Genomic DNA, 20,717 nt, shown 5'->3' with positions numbered 1-20,717 from the left:
CAGCTGACTGCTAGTTCAGCAGATTAGCGGATCAAATCTCACCGGCTCAAGGTTGACTCAGCCTTCCATCCTTCCGAGGTGGGTAAAATGAGGACCCAGATTGTTGCGGGCAATATGCTATTTAGTATACTGTCTTTGGTATACTACCAAAGTAGACTCCAGAGTCCTCGGACAGTGGGCGGCATAGAAATATGACTAATAAAAAATAATAAAATAAATGCCAAGTCATTTTATATGGTTGCCAAGAAAAAACATGAATGTGTGTCCGACTCAGATTTGGAGGGAATTTTAGCCTTGATAAAGAAAGCAGTAGAACTTGCAAGGAAGATTCAGATGATTGAGGCAATGGTCAGGTCTCAGATATGTCTAAAGCACAGATGACAGTAGGAGCACTGTCCCCAGTGAGGGCTACTCTCATGTCAAATCAATCAACATGCCTTCAAGTATTTCAAAATTCATTCAACAACTTTATTGCAACTGGTGAAGATGATAATATGCTTCACACATGTTGAAATAGTCACCAAAAGACTTCATCAGCTAGCTACACTCTATGGTTCCACAGTACCAGTAGTCCTCAACTGACAATCACAATTGAGCCCAAAATCTCTGTTGCTAAGCAAGATAGTTAACTAAGTTTTGCTCCCATTTTATGACCTTTCTCGCCATAGTTGTTAAGTGAATCGCTGCAGTTGTTATTAGCACATTTGTTAAGTAAATGCGGCTTCCCCATTGACACTGCTTGTCAGATGTCGCAAAAGGGGATCACATAAACCTGGGGTTCTGCAACCATCAGAAATATGAACCAGTTGCCGAGCATCCGAATTCTGATCACGTGACCATGAGGATGCTGCAACAGTTGGAAGTGTGAAAAACTCACGATTCACTTTTTTGGTGCCATTGTAACTTCGAATGGTTACTAAATGAATGGTTGTAAGTCAAGGACAACCTATACTGTCTTCCAAAGGCACCATAGATTTCGCAATTCATGAACTACTGTTGTTGGGTGTGTTGGAACAAAAATTCCGTTAATCTATATTGCCTTGCGTAACAAAAATACAGAGAAATCATCCTGCGTCCTGATTTTTGTCATTTAAAGCCCGCCAAGTGTAAAATTTATCCTGGTGAACACTTGTTTCTTTAAAATGGCAGAGTAGAAATCCACATGATGACCATGTTGCAATCCTTGATCAATTGGAGGCTCATATGCAGTGGTGGGATTCAGCCAGTTCGCACTACTTCGGGAGAACCGGTTGTTAACTTTCTGAGCAGTTTGGCAAACTGGTTGTTGGAAGAAATCATTAGGGCAGAGAACTGGTTGTTAAATAACTTGAATCCCACCACTGCTCATATGGTAAGCGACATCAGCAACAATTCAATGGGTGTCCTTTTTTTCTGAAACCATCTGAGAAAATGCAACCAAATGCATCATATTTGCATAGGAATAGCAGCAGCTACATGTGCAAAGTATAATTTTTGTTACAGAAAATTATAAAAAGGTAAAGGAGTCTCTATGGATTTTACTCCATTAGTGATTGCCGACTTAGGGGAGTGCTCATCTCCGTTTCAAGGCAATTGAGCCACTGCTGTCCAAAGACATTTTTGCAATCATGTAGCCAGCATGACATCATGGGGCACTGTTACCATCCCACAGAAGTGGTACCTATTTATTTACTCGCATTTGCATGCTTTCAAACTGCTAGGTTGGCAGGAGCTGGGGCGAGCTCACCCCATCAGGTGATGCTCGGATTTCGAACCTGACCTGCTGGCTTTTCACTGAAAAGTCTAGCACCTTAACCGCTGAGTCACCACACTGCCCTTTTTGGTTCCATCACCAACTCTGGTTCTAAGATTTTGATCTCAATTCATCTTGCTATTTTATGGATCTCCATTGGACTAAAACATGGGTGTCACTCTCTCCACATCACGTTGCTGTCACGTGATGAATTGCAATGATTTTTCCCTTCGCGGAGCTGGCCTACGTGTGAGGCATATGGCCCACCCTTGGATTAAAGCATCACTTAAAATAATAGCTTCTGAGGTGTCAGTCCACTTCACTTTTGTATAATAATAGAATTATTTTTGTAGTCAATTACTTCTGTCTGCCATATATTTATATCAAAATACTATTGTAAGGTCCAAAAACTGCACTTGAGTCACCAGAATGCCAAAATGAGATTCAAGAAGAGGCTTGGGGAAAAAACAGCTTTTATTTGTACAAAGAAGAGCTGGGTAGACTTATTCCATATGCATAAAGACAACAAACATGCAAGGAGAAAAGCCACACCTAAGTGAGTATAGCCACAATGTCTTATATCCAAATCTAGCCAATCAGAGACAAACGTTTGTTACCTAACATGGGTAATGTCTTGCCCATGCCCTCCTTATCCATGGAGCATTCTTTGTCCATGCTCAGTCCATGCTTTGTTATCTTACAGAGCATCCCTTGTAGCCTTATGTAGGCAGCCTCTTCTCTGGCCCCATTTATGATGATCCTGGGTAACTGTTTTTCTTCCATCTTCTAGGATGTGCCTAGCTTTGAAGCAAATAACAGAAGTGAGATACCAAATAGCAAAGGATACAATTCGAGGTTTACAGAATTAATTCCTAACAAATAATTCCTAACTGTAGCAAAATAGCACAAGCAATTCTTAATAGAAGCAAACAGCAAAGCTTAGATTGATTCGTGTCAATATGTCCTTTCACTATAATTACCAGTATCAAACGCCCCTTCTGTTTTAACTTTCTGTAAGTTTTCCAGCTTTCAAAATTCATATACTTTTCCAAAGATTTGTATAAATCATTAACTGTTATATTGTCCAAGAAGTGCAAATTTAAAAATATTGGGAGACTATTCAACAGAAGATGCATATTCTACTATTCAAAATCTTCCACTGATCTACACACGAAACCATAGGCATACAGCTAGACAAAAGCTGTTTCAAGAATATTCGAAAAGTTGTTTCTCTACTTATATAATAATATTCCTTTTTCTCCCTTGTTTGAACATTTACACCAATATAAAAGCAAAGAAAATATATGCAGGAATATTTGGTCACATTTTCCTGAATCTTATAAATGGCAAGCCAGTATATTTACGTTTTCCATTTATATGATCAGGACATATTAACCCTTCTTCCTATTCCTTTTTAATTTTAACCTTCTTTTATTTTGCTTGAAAGTGACCTTTTAAATTCAAATCAATCTATTTAATTTTAAAAAATCCAGGCCTCATTGATAACTAGCTTTCTGTTACTCCCCTTGATGATATCCCCCCCCCAATTCCAATTCCAATTCCAAGAATAAAGTAGAACAAAATAATCTGTAGTTTGGGTTGTGTCTAGAAGGAGAGCACTCAATGAACTCCCTTTGGGAGAACAAAAGCCTATACCTCCTCTCCATTGTGCTATCTACGTAATGCCGTAATTACATCTTCGCACGAAACTCTCCTCTAGGTTTTCCAACGGATAAATTACGAAACGGAGAGAAACTTCTCTCCCTCTCAAACTTATTCCACTAATCTCTTCAGGCAGATTGTGGACACCTATCAGTCCATGTCCCAACTAAATTGTGGAGGTGACTTAGGGCCCCCTCCGCATAACAGGCAATACTTGCACCCTATCCGTGCCTTCCGTCTTTTACAGCTGCCCAATGGCAAGCTGGAAGGCGGGACTTCCGGCGCCGGTTGCTAAGACAAGCACGTTTCTTTCCTTAACAACGGCGAGGAGGCTGGCTTTTGGGGGGCTCGGGGTCGAGGTGACGCAGGTGAGACGTACCGCCGAGTGCTCGTTTGGGGCTCCCGGCGTGGACGGAGCCGCTTCTCGCTTCTTCCTCGGACCGGGCGGCGTTCACCGTCCCCACGCCTTTCCTTTGGCGGGTCTGGTCCTCCCGAGAGTGCCGCCCGCCGCTGCTTTTTTAGCCGGGTCTTAGAGGACGCCTTTCTCCAGAGCGGCTGGGTGGGACTGTCCCACATTCCAGCCCGTGTATGATCGGCGGGCGGAGGCGAGCATCTGAGCAGGGCGGCTCGGGAAGATGAAGCGGCTCGCCTGGGCTCTAAAAGAAGGAAGGCAGCCGAATCATTGTTTCAGCCGGCTCTGCGGTTCTTCCTCGCCGCTCCTTTCGGAGGTGCGTGGGAGGAAATTCGGATTGTCACTTAAGGTATATTAGGCATGCCTTCGGTTAGGGCTGGGTCTCTATAGAGACGGTTTACTCTCCCGCCGGCCTTGAATCGCGTGGGAAGCAGCAGGGTGTGAGAACCATTGAGCATGTGCAGAGAGTGGGTGTGTTTGCCCCACGAAATGAGTAGCTGGAGCCCAACCCTTGCATAGATAAGAAAGCTTTGTGAGTCTGGAAATGTACTTTTTAATGAATAAAATAGCAGGCTTTGTCACTTGATTATAGGTAGGAACTATAAGGGATAAAGAGCCTTGGTGGCGCAGCAGACTAAAGGGCTGTTTAATAGCACCAGCTGCCTGCAATTACTGCAAGTTCAAAATTTCACCAGGCTCAGGTTTGACTCAGCCTTCCATGCTTTCTAAGGTAGGTAAAATGAGGACCCAGATTGTGGGGGCAATATGCTGACTTTGTATAAAAAAAGAACACCGCTTAGGGGGGGCCAAAAGCCCTACTAAGCAGGTATATACAAAAAGTATGAAGGCTATTGCTTAACGCATTGTAAGCCACCCTGAGTCTCCGGAGAAGGGTGGCATATAAATTGAACCAATAAATAAAGACAATAAATAAATAAAATAGCAGGCTTTGTCACTTGATTATAGGTATGAACTATAAGGAATAAAGAACTATAAGGGATAAAGAACTACAAGGGATTAGGAAGGCTGAGCACCAAAGAATTGAGGCCTTTGAACTATGATGCTGGAGAAGACTCCTGTGAGTCCCTTGGACTGCAAGGCAATCAAACCGGTCAGTCCCAGAGGAGATCAATCCTGACTGCTCTTTAGAAGGCCAGATCCTGAAGATGAAACTCAAATACTTTGGTCACCTAATGAGAAGGGAGACTCACTGGAGAAGAGCCTAATGCTGGGAAAGATTGAGGGCAAAAGAAGAAAGGAGCGACAGAGAATGAGGTGGCTGGATGGAGTCACTGAAGCAGTCGGCGTGAGCTTAAATGGATTCCAGAGGATGGTAGAGGACAGGAAGGTCTGGAGGAACATTGTCCATGGGGTTGCAATGGGTCAGACACGACTTCACAACTAACAACAACAAGGGATAAGGAGCTATTCTCCTTAGCAATGAAAGGGACAACAGAATCTTGTTTTTTTTTTCCCCTTAATATTTGACAAGTCATTCTAAATTAAAGGGTTCCAAAATCAAGTGACCCAAATGGATCTTTTGATCGTGCCTCAATAGGACATTGGATTGATTTTGATTCCATGTGATAGTCAGATCAAAAGTTACTATGACATGTATTTTGCATGATATCTAAACACACAGATGAGCCAACACCTCTAACCCCTGGCTATGGGTTTCAAAATAACTGAATGGTTGGAAGTTATTAACACACAGTATAGTTTTCACTACAGTTGGTACTTGGTGAAACCGCGTTTCACTAATTTTACAGGTGAAACCACTGGGATAATTTACTTGGAGGCAATGCAGTTTTAATGTCTCAAGATTATTGAAATGGTTGGCTTACAGAATAATTAAAAAACAATATAGCAAGAAAAGAATGATACAAGACAGTATCTTTTATACAAAGATATGGCAACACAGTTTTACAGTTACAATATTTAAGAAGATCATTATTTAAATGTCCTCAAAAAGAGCAACAGATAAGCTAGCTAAGACCCTAGTACCTCCAAAATCACTTTTCCTGTAAGACACCAAAAAAATATCTTAACATTAGCATAATTTTTGTTAGTAATGGAAGATTATTTGCCTAAGGTTCCAGCATTTGGATAGCAAGATGGTATTTCCTTCCAGATTTTGAGGTCTCTTACATTTTGTCTTCCAAGAAGGCAGAATTACTGTATACATTTTTGTATTTTGATTTATCTTGCTGTTCATCCTTTAGTAGTGGCTTTTTACAATTTGCAGTCAAAGTTCAGAAATTTTTCAAATGTATCATATGTCAAGTGTACAGAGTATCTATGTTGCCTGTAAACAGCATACTGAATGATATTGTGTGATATTTTTAGAAGGAAAGCAGCACATTGACATCCTTCTAATATCACCCAGTTTTGTGCCCAGAAAGTTGATTAATTCTTACTTATTCACACCTTCCATTATTTTTTATGGAGCTACAGAATGTCTTGGTGATTTGGAAATTCATTATTTGAAACCGGCTTACACTGAAATATACTAATGTCCCCTCTGAATCAGTGTCTCTTACTCTAAAGAGAGCTGATTTATAGATTGTCCAGGAAGAGATTTTCTTCTTCTTATAATACACTTTAAATCTTTAAAATATATGTGACTACACAAGTTTGGCCAAGTGATTAACTGTTAATTCCACTGGGGGGAAAAGAGAGCTAGTTCCTTATCTGAAAGAGTAAAAAATGACTTGCTCTGAAACTCTTCTGAAACTCTGACTCCCAATATGGAATTTAAACAAATGAATAAACAGAGATCATCACAGTCACCATAATTCAAATATTTTGTTACTGTTACTATTTGAAGCCTGCCTAGTTTAACAATATTAGTAAGAATAAAAGAAACGGTAGACAAATGTAAGTGTCATATAAATGACCACTTAATTTTATTCTCTTAAAAGGATTTGCCTGTATTATATTCTAAATATTATGCTATATTGTTTTTTTTTCTTTATTTTTCTACATAGCATAAGGTATTTTTCCAAAACTGACCTGAGCTCACATTGCTAGCCTACACGTGATTGGTTCCCTTCAAGATATTCTGCCCCCACTTGAAGTCACAGTGGACAAACAATGGCAGACACTGGGGAGGGGAAAAAAGAAGAAGCAGATTATAAGAGACTTCACAGCTTCCCACTGATTAGGGTAAGAATGGAAGTGAAGAAAGATGATATATTCTGAATCAGAAAATACTGAAATTTAATGCCATTTTTATATCTTAAATTTGCCACAAAATCTAACCAGGAGAGTGAGAGGAAGGATGGAGAGAACTACCGGTAGTTGCCATAGTGACTGAAGAATTATTAGTTTATCTGCGAAAATCTGATTACCCAAGGTATACAGGACACCCTTGATCAAAATGTGCATTTCTGTCCCTCATAGCTTAGTAAGCATCATCATCTTTCATGACTCTTTTGTACGATATCTAACCATGTTTTTATAGTGTATCTATGATGAAGAAACCTTTGCTATAGGCCCAAGCAAGCTGACACTTCTTTGTGTTACATAATGCTTGTGAAGTTTTCTGATCAAGGAGAGTCTACTCTCCCCTCCATGTTTGAGTGATGAAATGTGGCTCATTCTAAAGCTGGCCTAAGAGATTCATTCCAAGGTCTTAAGTAAGGTCAAAAGTCAGGCTTAAGATTTTTGTATGCACGAAAATGGGGAAAAAATTGGTGGTAACTACAATGGAGGAATGGTTAGTGAACGTGATCAATATGCTGAAAAGGCTAAATTGACTTGTTTGATTGGAGAGAAGACAATATTGCATTTATTGGTAACAAGAAACCCCTTATGGACTGTTCGCATTAAAGAAGACAAAAATGATTCTTGCAGGCACTAGTTTAGCACAGATGGCTGCAAGAGAGAGGTGTGATAGTTTCTTCATTAACCATGATAAAGTGGCACATGTGAAGCTTTCCCCCTTTGTGTGACATTTGTGTGAGAAAGAAGGATTTTATCTGGAACTAGAGTGTATGGCGTAGACAAGGATTACTGGGGAGAAAGTCTGTAGACTTGTATTCTTGGTGCTTAATTGTCTGTAATGAATAAAGGCAAATTTAGTGGAAGGGATTTGAATCCTTCCATTCTTCATGTCTTACTATCTGATTTTGATTTAATGTTATGCAATAACCAATCCTGGCTTAATACTGACCAAGATCCTCTATGCTTGTAATTTTTTCCCAGCACTCAGACATGCCGGAAGAAATGCGAGTCGAGGCCATGGAATTATGTGTCACTGCATGTGAGAAATATGCCACCAACAATGAGGTACTGACACTAAAACTTCTGTATTTGGTGAGACACTAGATAGGCTTCAATTAATTTTTAACCACCTCTTCCTAAAGGAAAGGTAATAAAAAAAGCAATAAATCTTTGTTCTTAAAGACTCTAGTGCCATTTGTATATATTAAAAAGCAGTAATCATAGTTTGTATGCCCTCTTTACCCCTGCTTTTGATGCTAAATCCCTTTCTATACTGAAATGATAATAGACTATTTTCCCCCAACGTGATCCCTTTATGCTTAAAACCTAGCATTGCATAATATATTAACAGTGGTGATTTTTTTTGTAGCTCAGTGTAAGCATTGTCACATGCATTTTTTAGCCCCCTCAGTTTGCACATAGTTGTTTCCGTTGGAGGAATTGGATTCAGGTTTTAGTCAGGGCAGAAAAATGCCTGCTAAGTTCCATTCAAGCATCCAGGAAAGAGTGTTCATCATGCAAGCGCTTTAGATTTTATTTATTTATATTTCCTATTTCTAAACCGACCATCTCCCTCAGAGACAGATAAGCTGTGTTCCCTACCTATGTCACTCAGATGACATTGTCTCCTGCGGCCACTGGTTTAGCGCATATGGCTGAGGAGAGGAACTAGAGTAGTTTCTTCCATAATCAAGACAAAGCAGTACATGTGAAGCTTTCCCCCTGCCAAAATTTGTGCAAGATGTCATTTAAGCAAGGTCAGGAAGAAAGTGGGAGCTAGTGTTCCTAATATTTCAACTGATGGAGCTAGTAAGGTAAAAACCTTTTGTTACTGTGTTAAATATTCTGGCAATAAGTACAGGTAGCCCTCGATTTACGGTCACAATTGGAACCAGAATTTCTCTTGCTAAGCAAGGCAGTTAAGTCAAGTCATGCCCAATTTTATAACCTTTTTTGCCAGAGTTGTTAAGTGGATCCGGCTTCCCGCATTGACTTTGCTTGTTAGCAGACTGGGAAGGTTACGAAATGATCACATGACACCAGGATGCTGCAGTTATCATAAATGCATGCCAGTTAACAAGCATCTGAATTTTGATGTGACCATGGGAACGTTGCAGTAGTGAAGCTGTGGCATTTTTTCAGTGCCACTTTAACTGAATGAATGGTGCTTAAGTCAAGGACCACCTGCATGCTAATTAATATCAACTGTTTTGTGTGTGATCAGATGTCAACACGTTTACCTACAGCTTAGGCTATTTCTTTGTGCATTCCTCAAAAAAAAAAAAAAAGTCAGATTTAGCTCCTGACTTTCTTAATACGGACATGTGGTTTTCATGGCAACAGTACAGATGTGGCTTACTACCACCTTTTTCAGGAATGTTTTTGGAATTTTTTCATCTAGATTAGTCCTGACCTTCCTGGAGATATTAAACAAGCCATGGGCTACTTAGCTTTGTGGCCCAATATTGCCCAGATATTGCTACCTGCTGGATCAGTCCACACCTTTTGTTCTAGTAATTTTTTTGCGAGATAAAAAATACATTCCATTTTAGTAATGTTACTTTTTTTTCTTTTGGTTTCTGTTCCCTTCCATGTCAAAACTTTTCCTTCAGAGCGCTGCCAAGATGATCAAAGAGACAATGGACAAGAAATTTGGATCTTCCTGGCATGTGGTGATTGGGGAAGGGTTCGGCTTTGAAATCACCCATGAAGTGAAGAATTTGCTCTACATGTTCTTTGGAGGCAGTCTAGCAGTTTGTGTTTGGAAATGCTCCTGACACATTTTTCGCTACTGAAGCTCATCGCAAGCAGGATACCTTTTTCCCCAGACTTTTAATTGGTTTTTGTACAATTTAAAGGGCAACTTTATTTTTAATAACAACAAATATTGGGCTTTTTCTTATTTATATGCAAGTTATATGAGATATATTTAGTGTGTATCTGTAAATCTGTTTGAGCTACCTAATCCAGCTCATAAGTGTTTTGATTCTGATTTTACCAATGTGTCTTCTTGCTTAGAGGTGGGATTGTGCAAGAGCGATTGGGGTTATGAAGCCATACATTGGAGGTAGTGTGAGAATTTTAACCCAAGTTTGCTGCTACTTCTCCTTGCTATCCTTCCCACTTTCTAAGAGCAGACCCGAAAAGGCAGCTTTCGTTCTGCCTGGATGGCAGCTGCATGGTTGAGAAACCTAAGACAGTGGATGGTTGCTGAAATGATTTTGCCTCGCCACCTCACTACACCTAAAGAGCACTGATATAATTTGTGGAGCATATGGTGCAGAAATAGAGATATTTTGCCTAGCATGGGGATGGGGTGGGAGTATCATACCAATATGTTCAGAAACTGGTAATGGAAAGAATGGACCTGACCTGCCAGTTTCTTATACTTCTAAGTACAATTGTACTTCCATTTTGTAGGCTGATGCCATCACAGAGGTGTTTGATTAATGGAATGATCTTAATTGTATTTTCTATATCCCTTGTTAGAATTTGGAATGGAAAGGGGATTTACTTTTTGCAATAAAAACTTTTTTAAATGCATGGCTCCTATCTGAGAGATTTTCCTAGAATTTTGTGCATGCCCAGAAATGGTGGGAGACCTGTATGTACCGGCTTTCCAAAAGGATGCAGAGATCCTACTTACAACGTGACTGAATTCAGTGTTATCCTTCAGTTAATGCTTATGCCACCATGTTGTGGCTCACCTCTGGCTTTCATCTTGAAAGCAATGAGCCGGATCGTATTTCTTAATTCTTAGTTGATGGGCAATCCCCAAGATATGCCTTGCTTATCGTGTCCCAAAGGTGCAATATGCACTCATCAACTTCAAATCTCTGGTTAGCCTTTATGTCACATTGCAACATACCATAAAATGGTAGTTAACTGCTATAGAACTATTCTACTAAATTTAACAGGACAAATGATTTATCCCTTCAGGGAAAAAAAGCTTGCATACTTTTCTTTCTTTTACCCTTACCATAGTATCTGGGCAGCAAATTACATACTACAATGTAACAAAACTGCTCCCGGAACAAACATTTGCGCACAGCTTAGTTGCAACCACTACACAAGGATGTCCCCATGGCCAAATCCTGCCAGTTTAGAATACCACATTAATGGTATCAAAATGTATCAAGTAATTCACACTAACTCAGATAGCTGCATTTAAGCCATCCATCAAAGTTATCGAAGCAGCCTTACTATCATATCATGGCCTGATTAAAATTGGTCCATCTTTCAAATAAAGTTAAGAGGTCATTGCCATCTTTGCCCCAAAATAGAATGTATGAAAGTAGAACTAGAGGTTTGTTAATTATTTATTTTAGAAAATTATACAGCTGCCCATTTTTAACTCTGCAACCAAGAAACAATGTCAACAATATTAATAAAAAGCAGTGTAAAACTATACGGAATACATGATCCAAGCTCGGTCGGTCACTGGGACCAGCAATTAGTCTACTAAATTTATGGACTCCTGATGGAGCCCATCCTCAAGGAATTTACCTTACAACCTTACAACCGCTTCCTTTAATGGTTGCGGAAAAGACCCCTCTTTTCTGCAAGTGCGGAAAAATGCAAAACATTTTGCCGACCGTATCGCCACTAAATAAGTCCTAATAAAGGCTCTTAAGAGTGTTCGGTCAGATTCAGATTTACTGGTCCTCCACCGCCGCTCCAGACGTCTTTTCTGGCGCTTCATCTCCTGGAGCTCCTCAGTAAACCAGGGAGTTTTCCTGGATTCACTGCTCTTGAGAAGTCGCAAAGGCACAATCCGATCCAGTGCCCCAGACGCTGCCTTATTCCAGGCAGCAACCAGGATCTCTGCCGGGCTGTGGACAAAGGAGTCAGGTATCTCCCCAAGCTCCTTCTGGAACCCTACAGGATCCATTAGGCACCTGGGGCGGAACCACTTAATCTACTCCACCTCCCTGCGATGGGGGGGGGTGGCGTCCTAAAGTCCAACCTCAGCAGGAAATGATCTGACCACGACAAAGGAGATCCAGATCACATCTCCACTGCCCCGAGAGAAACACCAAGTCGAGCGTCTGTCCTCCCCTATGGATCGGACCCTGAACTACTTGGGTCAGGTCCATGGTTGTCATGGAAGCCATGAACTCCTGAGCCACATCTGAGGATTCGCCAAGTGACGGCAGGTTAAAGTCCCCCAGCTTCATGAGCCTGGGGAACTCCACCGCCAACCCGGTTACTGCCTCTAGTAGCCCAGGTAGGGATGTTGTAGCGTAGCTGGGAGGCAGGTACGTCAACAACAGACCCAACTGAACCCTTGAATCCAACCTCAAGAGGGAGGGCTCACATCCGACAATCTCCAGGGAAGGGATCCTGTGAGGGCAAAGACTCTTACGGACAATGACTGCCACTCCTCCACCCCTTTCCTGGAGTCGCGGCTGATGCAGTATCTGATAGGGGAACACCCTCTTGGCCCAGTCAGGTCTCAATTATGCATGCCAGGTCAGCCCTCTCCTCCAGGATTAAATCCCGAACGAGGGGGGTTTTATTAACAACAGGCCTGGTATTAAATAGCAGCAGCCTGAGGCCAGGCCCCTGATTTCCCAAGTCACCAGGTATATGGGATGAGCCTTGTGAACCAAGACCAGAGGGACCGGAACACGTAATCGTTTTGACATAGCGAGTCCTAGTTCCCCGAGAGCGGCCTACCCCTCGGCTCCCGTCATATCTACCTCTCCCAGTCATAACCGCAATATTCCGGCTCTCCATCTCCCCAGAGACCCCCTCCCCATCGGCCCCCCTCTTCCCCAGTAGGCAAGGCACTTCATTCATTCATTTATTTTTATTTATTTTATTTAATATAATTTATATGCTGCCCTATCTCCATAGGACTCAGGGCGGCTCACAAGTAAAAACAAAGCCAATAAAAGACATAAAATACGTAAGTATACATACATAAAATACATAAATGTATAAATATATAGTTTAAACATAAATTAAAACCCATTAAAATAATCAAAAAACCCCTCAGTCCAGGCTGGGCGATGTGAACAACCATGTTTTTAATTCATGGTGGAAGGTGCGAAGGTCAGGAGCCAACCGAAGCCCCAGGGGGAGTTGATTCCAAAGAGTAGGCGTGCCCACAGAGAAAGCTCTACCCCTGGGGCCGCCAGCCGACATTGTCTAGCCAACGGCACCCGGAGAAGGCCCTCCCTATGAGAATACACTGGGCGACAGGAAGCCATTGCTGGCTGCAGATGGTCCTACAAATATCCTGGGCCTAAGCCATGTAGGGCTTTATAGGTCATTAGCAGCACCTTGAATCTCACCCGGAGAGCAACCGGTAACCAATGCAAGTCGCGCAGGAGAGGTGTAACATGGGAGTATTGGGACCCTCCCATCACCACCCGCGCGGCTGCATTCTGCACCAGCTGAAGCCTCCGAGTGGTCCTCAAGGGCAGCCTCAGGTAGCAAGCATTACAGTAGTCAAGACGGAGGTGACTAGAGCCTGAGTAACTGTGATAGCAGATAAGTTGTTGGTTTTGTTTCCCTGTGTTGCCAAGTCCTCATTCCCTATCTCCTAAGTACCTGATAAACTGATAAATTGGCACTCCTTTTGACTGACAAGGGATCCATTTCCCAGGCTTCAATAATTTTACTATATGTATACCTGCTTGGCCAAAATCTTAATGGTGTAAGTTTCAACGTATGTCCTCATTCATTGCAATCTGAGACTCCCAATGAGTTTGGATCTTTGTCTGACCACTTGGCTTATGTTCTTGCAATCTAATGGTTAGCTTCCTCCATGTCTGCCCTACACAGAGGGGCAATCCGTGCAGGGGATCTGGTAGATTACACTGGAAGGATCTCCCACCTTCCAGCGATCTTTGCAATGTATGATGTGTCCTCATATGGTAGTCTTTGGGCAGTGTGCGATGCCCGGTTGCAGATCTAGAAACTGCATTCTACTGCTTGTGAAATATTTTTTATGTATGGCAGAGTATGTCATATAGTTGGGTTTTGTGCCTTATTTCTTCCTCCCCCCCCCCCCCCGCGTATTGCACAGGAATCTTGTAATAAATGCTTGTGAAGTTCCATTCCTCATACAGAATAGTTAAGAATCATATTGTAACTAACAGTTCCTTAAAAAGTATCCATACAATAAATCTATTGGTAGTCCATTGAGGTCCTGACCCTACCATCTCAGGGAAGAGCCAGGATTTCCAAGGAAAAATGTTCCAAAGGGCAGGTACTTATATCTTAAAGTTAACAGAGAATTTTTTCAACAGAACCTTATAATCAACTGCTTTTTAAGCGAGGAAGAGAAGCCATTTTCATAGGTGTAATCCCTCCCAGACCAATTTTATCAGACAAAGAGGGAAGGAAACAGATGGTGAGCTTCTATTTTACATCTACATTTCTGAAATCCATAAGATGAAAAAACAAAATAGGACAAGCAGATTGTCAATATACCTGTATGATCTGCCCCAACAATATATTCAAGTCCATTATTTTTTCCTCACAGCTCTAAGGCACAAGGCAAATACTCAGAAAAATTCATGGTCAAGTGATCTGTCCCCGTCCACACACACACACAAACACAGCCAGCCGAGGGTTAAGAAAGTACTTGGCACGCACACAGGTTGTTATCTCAAATTTGGCAGCAATATAATCACCGTCTGCCAAGAGCTTTTACTGCAACAGATAACATAACATTACATACGCCTTGCAAATAGTCCAGCAAAACAATATTCCTTTCGGCAGCTTCAGACGTTGTTCAAGTGACTAGCCAAAGTTCATTTTTGTTCGTCATGGAGTTTTACCAGCCACCACCCTCTCTTATATAGTCTCTGGGGTGACTCAGTTCTAATCCCTAGCACGCCTCCTCAACTGCTGCAATCGTTTATCACGCCTTCGTTGGCGTGCATCCAGGAATGACAGCTCTCCTTCGCTCTCATCCGAGACACCTGGCTCCTAGCTAATGTCCTCTCCCGGCACCTGAGACAGTGCCAGAGAGGAGGGGCCTAGAGAGGGAGGCCTGGCTGACTCCTCTTCCTCATGTTCGGAGCTTTCTTCCTCCGATGAGATAGGCTCAGAGGGCGGGGCCACAACAGTCAAGTATGAATTTGAAGCCACATCTTTTCAGGCTAAATTGGACGTCACAAGATTAATTCTTCCAGGAAGTCAGCCACAAGTCACTTTAACGATCATGTGTCTTTTTTTTCTATGAAAAATTGAGGAAAAATAGATTATTCATGGTGCCAACAAGTGCATGCTACATCTGAGATAAACCTCATAACCCTTTGACATTGCCCAACGTAGGTACCTTAACTTACCAGAACCAAGTTTAAAATAGAGGGAAAGCCATCCAAAACCCAGAAGCCAAACATTAAGCAATAATTTCAAAAAAATCATTTCTGATTTATATTCATTCTCCCCTGTGCCTGTGGTAACAGAATAACAGAGTTGGAAGGGCCCTAGGAAGTCTTCTATCCCTGCTCAGGCATGAAATTCTATACTATTTCAGACAAATGGTTGTCCAATCTCTTCTTAAAAACCTTAAGAGCACCCACAATTTCTGAGGCAAGCAGTTCCACTGATTAACTGTTCTATTAGGAAATTTCTCCTTAGTTCTAGGTTGCTTCCCTCCTTGATTAGTTTCCACTTTGCTTCTTGCCTGCCTCCAGGTGCTTTGGAGAACAGGTAGACCCCCCTCTTCTTTGTGGCAGCCCCTAAGATATTGGACATTATGTCATCCTTAGTCCTTCTTTTCATTAAAGTAGACATACCCAATTCCTTCAGCAGTCCCCTAATCATCTTTATTGCTCTTTACACTCTTTCTACAGTCTCAACATCTTTTTTAGACCGTGGCAACCAACATTTTTTATATTGTAGTTTTTATATTTTAATAATGATAGTTTTACATTTTTAATAATAGCTTTACATATTTATTGTTTTACAATTCTGGTATGCTAGCCAGTCACTTTTTATGAAATAGCTTTATAAATTTCACAAATAAATCAAATCAGGGTGTAAGATGTGTAACACCAGCTAGTAAGTATATTTTAAACTTATTCTGTCAAGGGAACAGATAATTTATTATTATAAGCACATTCCATCTTTATTTTGTACAATTTATTGCTGCAGAAATAATGCTCCTGCCTATTTTCTTGATAATACCCAGTCTGTGAGGTTGGTTCAGCTAAGTGACTGCCCAAGCTCAAACCAAACTGGCTCTTAATCTATAGAAATTCATAGTACTCAGGAATCTTTCGACTCTAGCAGAATATAAATAAGGGAAATATACTTTTCAGATAGAATTCTATAGTGATACTTGATGAAATATCCATGCATCTGGTTTAAAAGAAAAAAAAACCCTGCCAGTAAAACGCTAATTTGCACTTTAAAAAAACCCACTATGAACCAAGCAAACTACTCTAAAAGCCCAACTCACATTATGATGTGTAATAAAAAGTTAGTCGTTTCTCATAACAGCACTGGCCATCCTTGAATAACATTGTCTTCTAGCGTAACACATATTTAGGAAGGATTGTTTATCTTTTGTTTCTCCCGACAGGATCCAGAGAAAAGTTTCACCCTCACCTCTGGGTTTAAGAGAGAATTTACTTTACCCCTCTGTATTGGCCACTTAAAGCACCATCAGCCTTAAGAGGGCAAAGCTAAAAGGGGGAGATGAATTCCAGACGTAGGTCCATCTCAAATTATGACTGAAGTTGGTAACACTGCAAGTGATAATTTTTCAGAAATGTTGTGGCAATGGATAAATTTTAGGGGTTTTTTTTCCAAATATGAGATTGTGGGGATTTTTAAAAGCATCCTTTCCAGTTATGCTTTGAGATCTAGTGGAGGAAAGGAATACATTCACCAGCTTCTCAATCAAGTCAACAAGAATCAGAAAATCTACAAACAGAATAAGAGTTGGAAGGGATCTTGGAGGTCTTCTAGTCCAATCCCCTGCTCAAGCAGAAGGCCTTATATACCATTCGACATGTGGTTGCCCAGTCTCTTCTTAAAAGCCTCCAAGGATGGAGCATCCACAACTTCTGAAGGCAAGGTAATAAGGTGGAGCCATTCTCTTACTAAGAATTTAAAAGTAAAGTCAAGAATCTTTTGGTAAATCCAAAATAAAATAAGCCAATGGATGGGGTTATCAACAGAGTTTAACCTAAATAGGTACTTTACTTTGGCAATGGAGAAATTGGATGCATCACAGAAAAGTAACGATCTCCAAGTGCCTGATAGCCAGAATGTGACCAAGAAGTTAATTAGGTATATAAACTAAATTAAAAGAGGTAATTTATCTACATGATGAAGAATAAAATAAAACTTACCATTGTTTTCTAACAGAAGGAACAGCTACTGCTTCAGACCTTACATTCCTCTCATTCAGCAGAATCACTTCTGCAAAACACCAACCATTTCATCGCAGGGCATTTTTGTAAGCAGACAAGCTATCCCTCAGGTCTGTACCTGGAACGGAATGAAAGAGAAGCAACAAAAGTTGATGTAAAGAGCTCAAAACAGTCTAATATAGTCACAGACTATAACCAGGCCTATCTGAACCTTTTTAGGGTGGGTACTGTGTATGTGTATGTGTGTTTTGGTTGGTTATAAAGAGCAAGTTAAGGTAAAGGAAAAGGTTCCCCTCGCAGGTATGTGCTAGTCGTTCCGATCCAGGTGTTCCCGACCAAAGGTGGTCCCTATTTTTCTACTTAAATTTTTTACGGGCTTTCAAACTGCTAGGTTGGCAGAAGCTGGGACAAGTAAAGGGAGCTCACCCCATTACTATGGCACTAGGGATTCGAACCACTGAACTGCTGACCTTTGAATCAACAAGCTCAGCGTCTTAGCCACCACGTGCCTTAAAGAGCAAATTACGCTATAATAAATTTTGTCACCTTAAATTCTTCATAAATGACCAAGAAACGAGGTTATCACAACTCAATAGTGGTACATCGAATTGCAGTTCCTACATAGGAATACAACCAGTGGTGAAATCCAATTTTTTTTACTATCGGTTCTGTGGGCATGGTGTGGCTTGGTGGGCGGGGAAGGATACTGCAAAATCTCCATTCCCACCCCACTCCAGGGAAAGGATATTGCAAAATCTCCATTCCCACCCCACTCTGGGGCCAGCCAGAGGTGACATTTGGTGGTTCTCCGAACTACTAAAAATTTCCGCTACCGGTTCTCCAGAACCTGCTGGATTTCACCCCTGAATACAACCATTTCAATCAGGGTGGATAAAAATTAATCATTTTTTAAAAAATAAATTTAAAAAAACAGATTTTTTTGATTTAAATCGATTTTTTTTTATTTTTATCTAATTTATTTTAATAAAAAACTTTTGGGGTAAAAATCTATGGTAAGATAGTTTTCTATTTAAGATACATAAATAATTTAGTTTATTCAGCATGAAATGGAGCTTAGTTAGGTGTCATGAGGCTGTATATTCTGCAACACTGGGACTATCGGTGAGTCAACAGTGGGTCAAAGGAATAGCAGAGATGACAGTTGCTCTTTAAAAATTATGATTTAAATCGAGTTGATTTAAGTCAAGCCTTTTTACTAGTGATTTAAATCATGATTTAAATTGTGATTTAAATCAACTCGATTTAAATCAAATCCACCCTGATTTCAATCAAGAAAAATCACGAAGTTGGGACTAACGAGGTTCTCCTTCCCTCCTGCCGTTGCCAATCCAGTAACGAAGCCGGGGATTTGCCGTTATAACGCATCCCGCGTGCCCAAAACGTTTGTTTCTCACGACAGGATCCGAAGGCGGAGACCCCACCCCGCTTCAGGTTTCAGTGAGAGCGCGCTCTACCCCCCTGTGTTGACCATCCTAAAGCACAGACCGCTTCGGAGGCGCGAAGTTTAAGGGGCCGAGAAAAGACGCGGGAGTTCCGACCCTCACCTACCCTGCGCGCTGAATATCTACCCTTCACGGGCAAGGCCTCCGCCTGCCTTCCCTTCGCTGCTGGGCATCCTGCAGGAGGGCTGGGCTTTCGTTCCCTTTCGCCCGCCAGCTTCTTCTTGCGCCCCGCCATCTTCCCTTCTCCCGCCGCTGGCCTGCTTGCAAAAGAGCCGCAATCGTTGGAGAGCTACGCCGCCTCTCACGCCGGGCGAGAAAAGAACGCAGGAGGCGCCCGCTGGGTTTATATAGCCCAAGAAAGGCGATCCCGCGAGACTGGCCTGGCTGGGAAGGGGGCGCGCAAAGGCGGGGCGAGAGGAAAGCAAAAAAAAAAAAAGAGAGAGAGAGAGAGAGAGAGAGACGGGGGTGGGTGGGAGGTGAAAAGCACCTGCGCCGGTTTTGCCGCGCAAATGGCTGTGGGGTTCATTGGCTCAGCAAGAGGGCACCGTCTACGCAAACGAGGATATCTTATTAAAAATAAATATATGATTGGAAGCAAGCGCATAAATGTTCTTCAACTCCTGTTTTGAGGAGGGACGGGTGTTTGGTGTAATTTACTTTAAACATTATAAAGTATTAATTTTCGAGCGGGTTTGCTCCATGAGGGAAAGAAAAACTCTCCAGATCACGTCTATGGAGGGTTCTCAATCCTCCAGGTCATGGTTGTCCCAAAGGTGTTTTTTGCAAAAGAGAACTGGGTTGTTGTTTTTTCTCCTCTCCTTGAAAACGTTTCGCTTCTCATCCGAGAAGGTTCTTCAATTTTGGCTTCTGAAGAAGCTTCTTGGATGAGAAGCGAAACGCTTTCAAGGGAAAAAACACGAAGAAAGTCCAGTTGCCTTTTGAAAAGGCACCTTTGGGATCTGCAAGATCACGATATATTCTGGATCGAGCGAAGGCTGCGAGAGGAAGGAGGCTGTGTGCGCGCTCATAGCACGTACCTGCCACGCAGTCCTACTCCATCGTTTTCCTTCGAGGAGCAGAGAGGTCTTTAGAACATTTTCTTTATCTTTGAACCAAACCTTTGATCTGGTCGATAGGAGGATTTAACCAGAGAAGTGACAAGTTTTTAGGCAACATGTATCCTGAATCTTACAAATTACTTTGTAACTTGCATGTAGTTTTTGTAAGTTAGTTACAACTGCTGCCAAACTGTGCATGGCGTTCGGTTCACCTGTTGTATAAGATCCTTCACCGTTTCAGTAAAAAGCCTTAACCTAGGGTTCATAATTAATAATCTAAAATCTTTATTGTCAGTGCACAACATATGTACAATGAGATTGGTTGAGCTCCCTCAGTGCACACACCCCAACACAATACAATTCACAGTGAAGACAGAAAATCCCATACCCAATAAATTATATTAACACCAGTGTGAACATGTTACACTTAGAGATACTTTACTATATCTTTACTATATTGTAAAGAAATCTGGCTAAGGATGAAACATTTGCTTTGTGTCTGAACACTAGTTTTTGCAAAAAAAAAAAAAAATAAGACTGAAGAGAATTTGGTGGTATAACCCTATACAGTATGGTTTTATTTTCCTTTTCAAAAAATGTATTTGATTAGCTGCACCTTCTCTAACATTGTAGCATTCATCTAAACTCAAGACATTTGTACCATTTGGATAACTCTATTTCCCAAATCACAGCAGGAATGAAGTCTGTTGCATGAGGTTGCACAATGTTTGCACTAGTTTTTTTTTACTGTGTAATTTGCAATCATTGATCCCATTTTCCACATCAAGCATTTGATATAATTTTCAGATCAGCAGCCATAGG

The 20,717-nt window shown here is 41.3% G+C and overlaps 1 protein-coding gene, 2 long non-coding RNA genes and 2 other non-coding genes across 7 annotated transcripts; 1 reads left to right on the top strand and 4 right to left on the bottom strand.

Moving 5' to 3' along the window:
• Window positions 1-2,188: 2,188 nt before the first annotated feature.
• On the bottom strand, window positions 2,189-3,639 carry LOC117677389 (uncharacterized). The gene is made up of 2 exons (XR_004594781.3): window positions 3,389-3,639; window positions 2,189-2,533 (listed from the first exon to the last, which is right to left on the bottom strand). It is a non-coding gene; the product is annotated as an uncharacterized LOC117677389 (long non-coding RNA).
• Window positions 3,640-3,665: 26 nt separating this feature from the next.
• On the top strand, window positions 3,666-10,574 carry DNAL4 (dynein axonemal light chain 4). Of its 3 annotated transcripts, none has more exons than XM_034437532.3 (4): window positions 3,666-3,762; window positions 6,794-6,971; window positions 8,013-8,096; window positions 9,644-10,574. In XM_034437532.3, the coding sequence occupies exons 2-4, from the start codon at window positions 6,900-6,902 to the stop codon at window positions 9,806-9,808; spliced, it is 321 nt and encodes a 106-aa protein (XP_034293423.1). In that variant the 5' UTR covers window positions 3,666-3,762; window positions 6,794-6,899; the 3' UTR covers window positions 9,809-10,574. The 3 variants fall into 3 exon arrangements, with proteins under 3 accessions (XP_034293423.1, XP_034293420.1, XP_034293422.1); XM_034437529.3 differs by having other exon boundaries at window positions 3,666-4,155; XM_034437531.3 differs by having other exon boundaries at window positions 3,711-4,122.
• Window positions 10,575-14,644: 4,070 nt separating this feature from the next.
• On the bottom strand, window positions 14,645-19,156 carry LOC117677390 (uncharacterized). Its single transcript, XR_004594782.3, has 3 exons — window positions 18,944-19,156; window positions 17,354-17,492; window positions 14,645-15,225 (listed from the first exon to the last, which is right to left on the bottom strand). It is a non-coding gene; the product is annotated as an uncharacterized LOC117677390 (long non-coding RNA).
• On the bottom strand, window positions 16,561-16,679 carry LOC117677530 (small nucleolar RNA SNORA26). The gene has a single exon (XR_004594807.1). It is a non-coding gene; the product is annotated as a small nucleolar RNA SNORA26 (small nucleolar RNA).
• On the bottom strand, window positions 18,777-18,896 carry LOC148116356 (small nucleolar RNA SNORA26). Its single transcript, XR_015731652.1, has one exon. It is a non-coding gene; the product is annotated as a small nucleolar RNA SNORA26 (small nucleolar RNA).
• Window positions 19,157-20,717: the final 1,561 nt, after the last annotated feature.

This window comes from Pantherophis guttatus, chromosome 1, assembly GCF_059756535.1.
Source record: "Pantherophis guttatus breed Tessera chromosome 1, ASM5975653v1, whole genome shotgun sequence".
NCBI lineage: Eukaryota > Metazoa > Chordata > Lepidosauria > Squamata > Colubridae > Pantherophis > Pantherophis guttatus.
Note: the sequence above shows the minus strand (reverse complement) of the source record. Positions and strands in the feature narration are given on the sequence as shown.

Coding starts and splice junctions, on each gene's coding strand:
- DNAL4 (XM_034437532.3), top strand. CDS start 6,900: ATGGCAGACACTGGGGAGGGGAAAAAAGAAGAAGCAGATTATAAGAGA. Junction 6,972..8,012: donor ACAGCTTCCCACTGATTAGG/GTAAGAATGGAA, acceptor ATTTTTTCCCAG/CACTCAGACATGCCGGAAGA. Junction 8,097..9,643: donor AATATGCCACCAACAATGAG/GTACTGACACTA, acceptor CTTTTCCTTCAG/AGCGCTGCCAAGATGATCAA.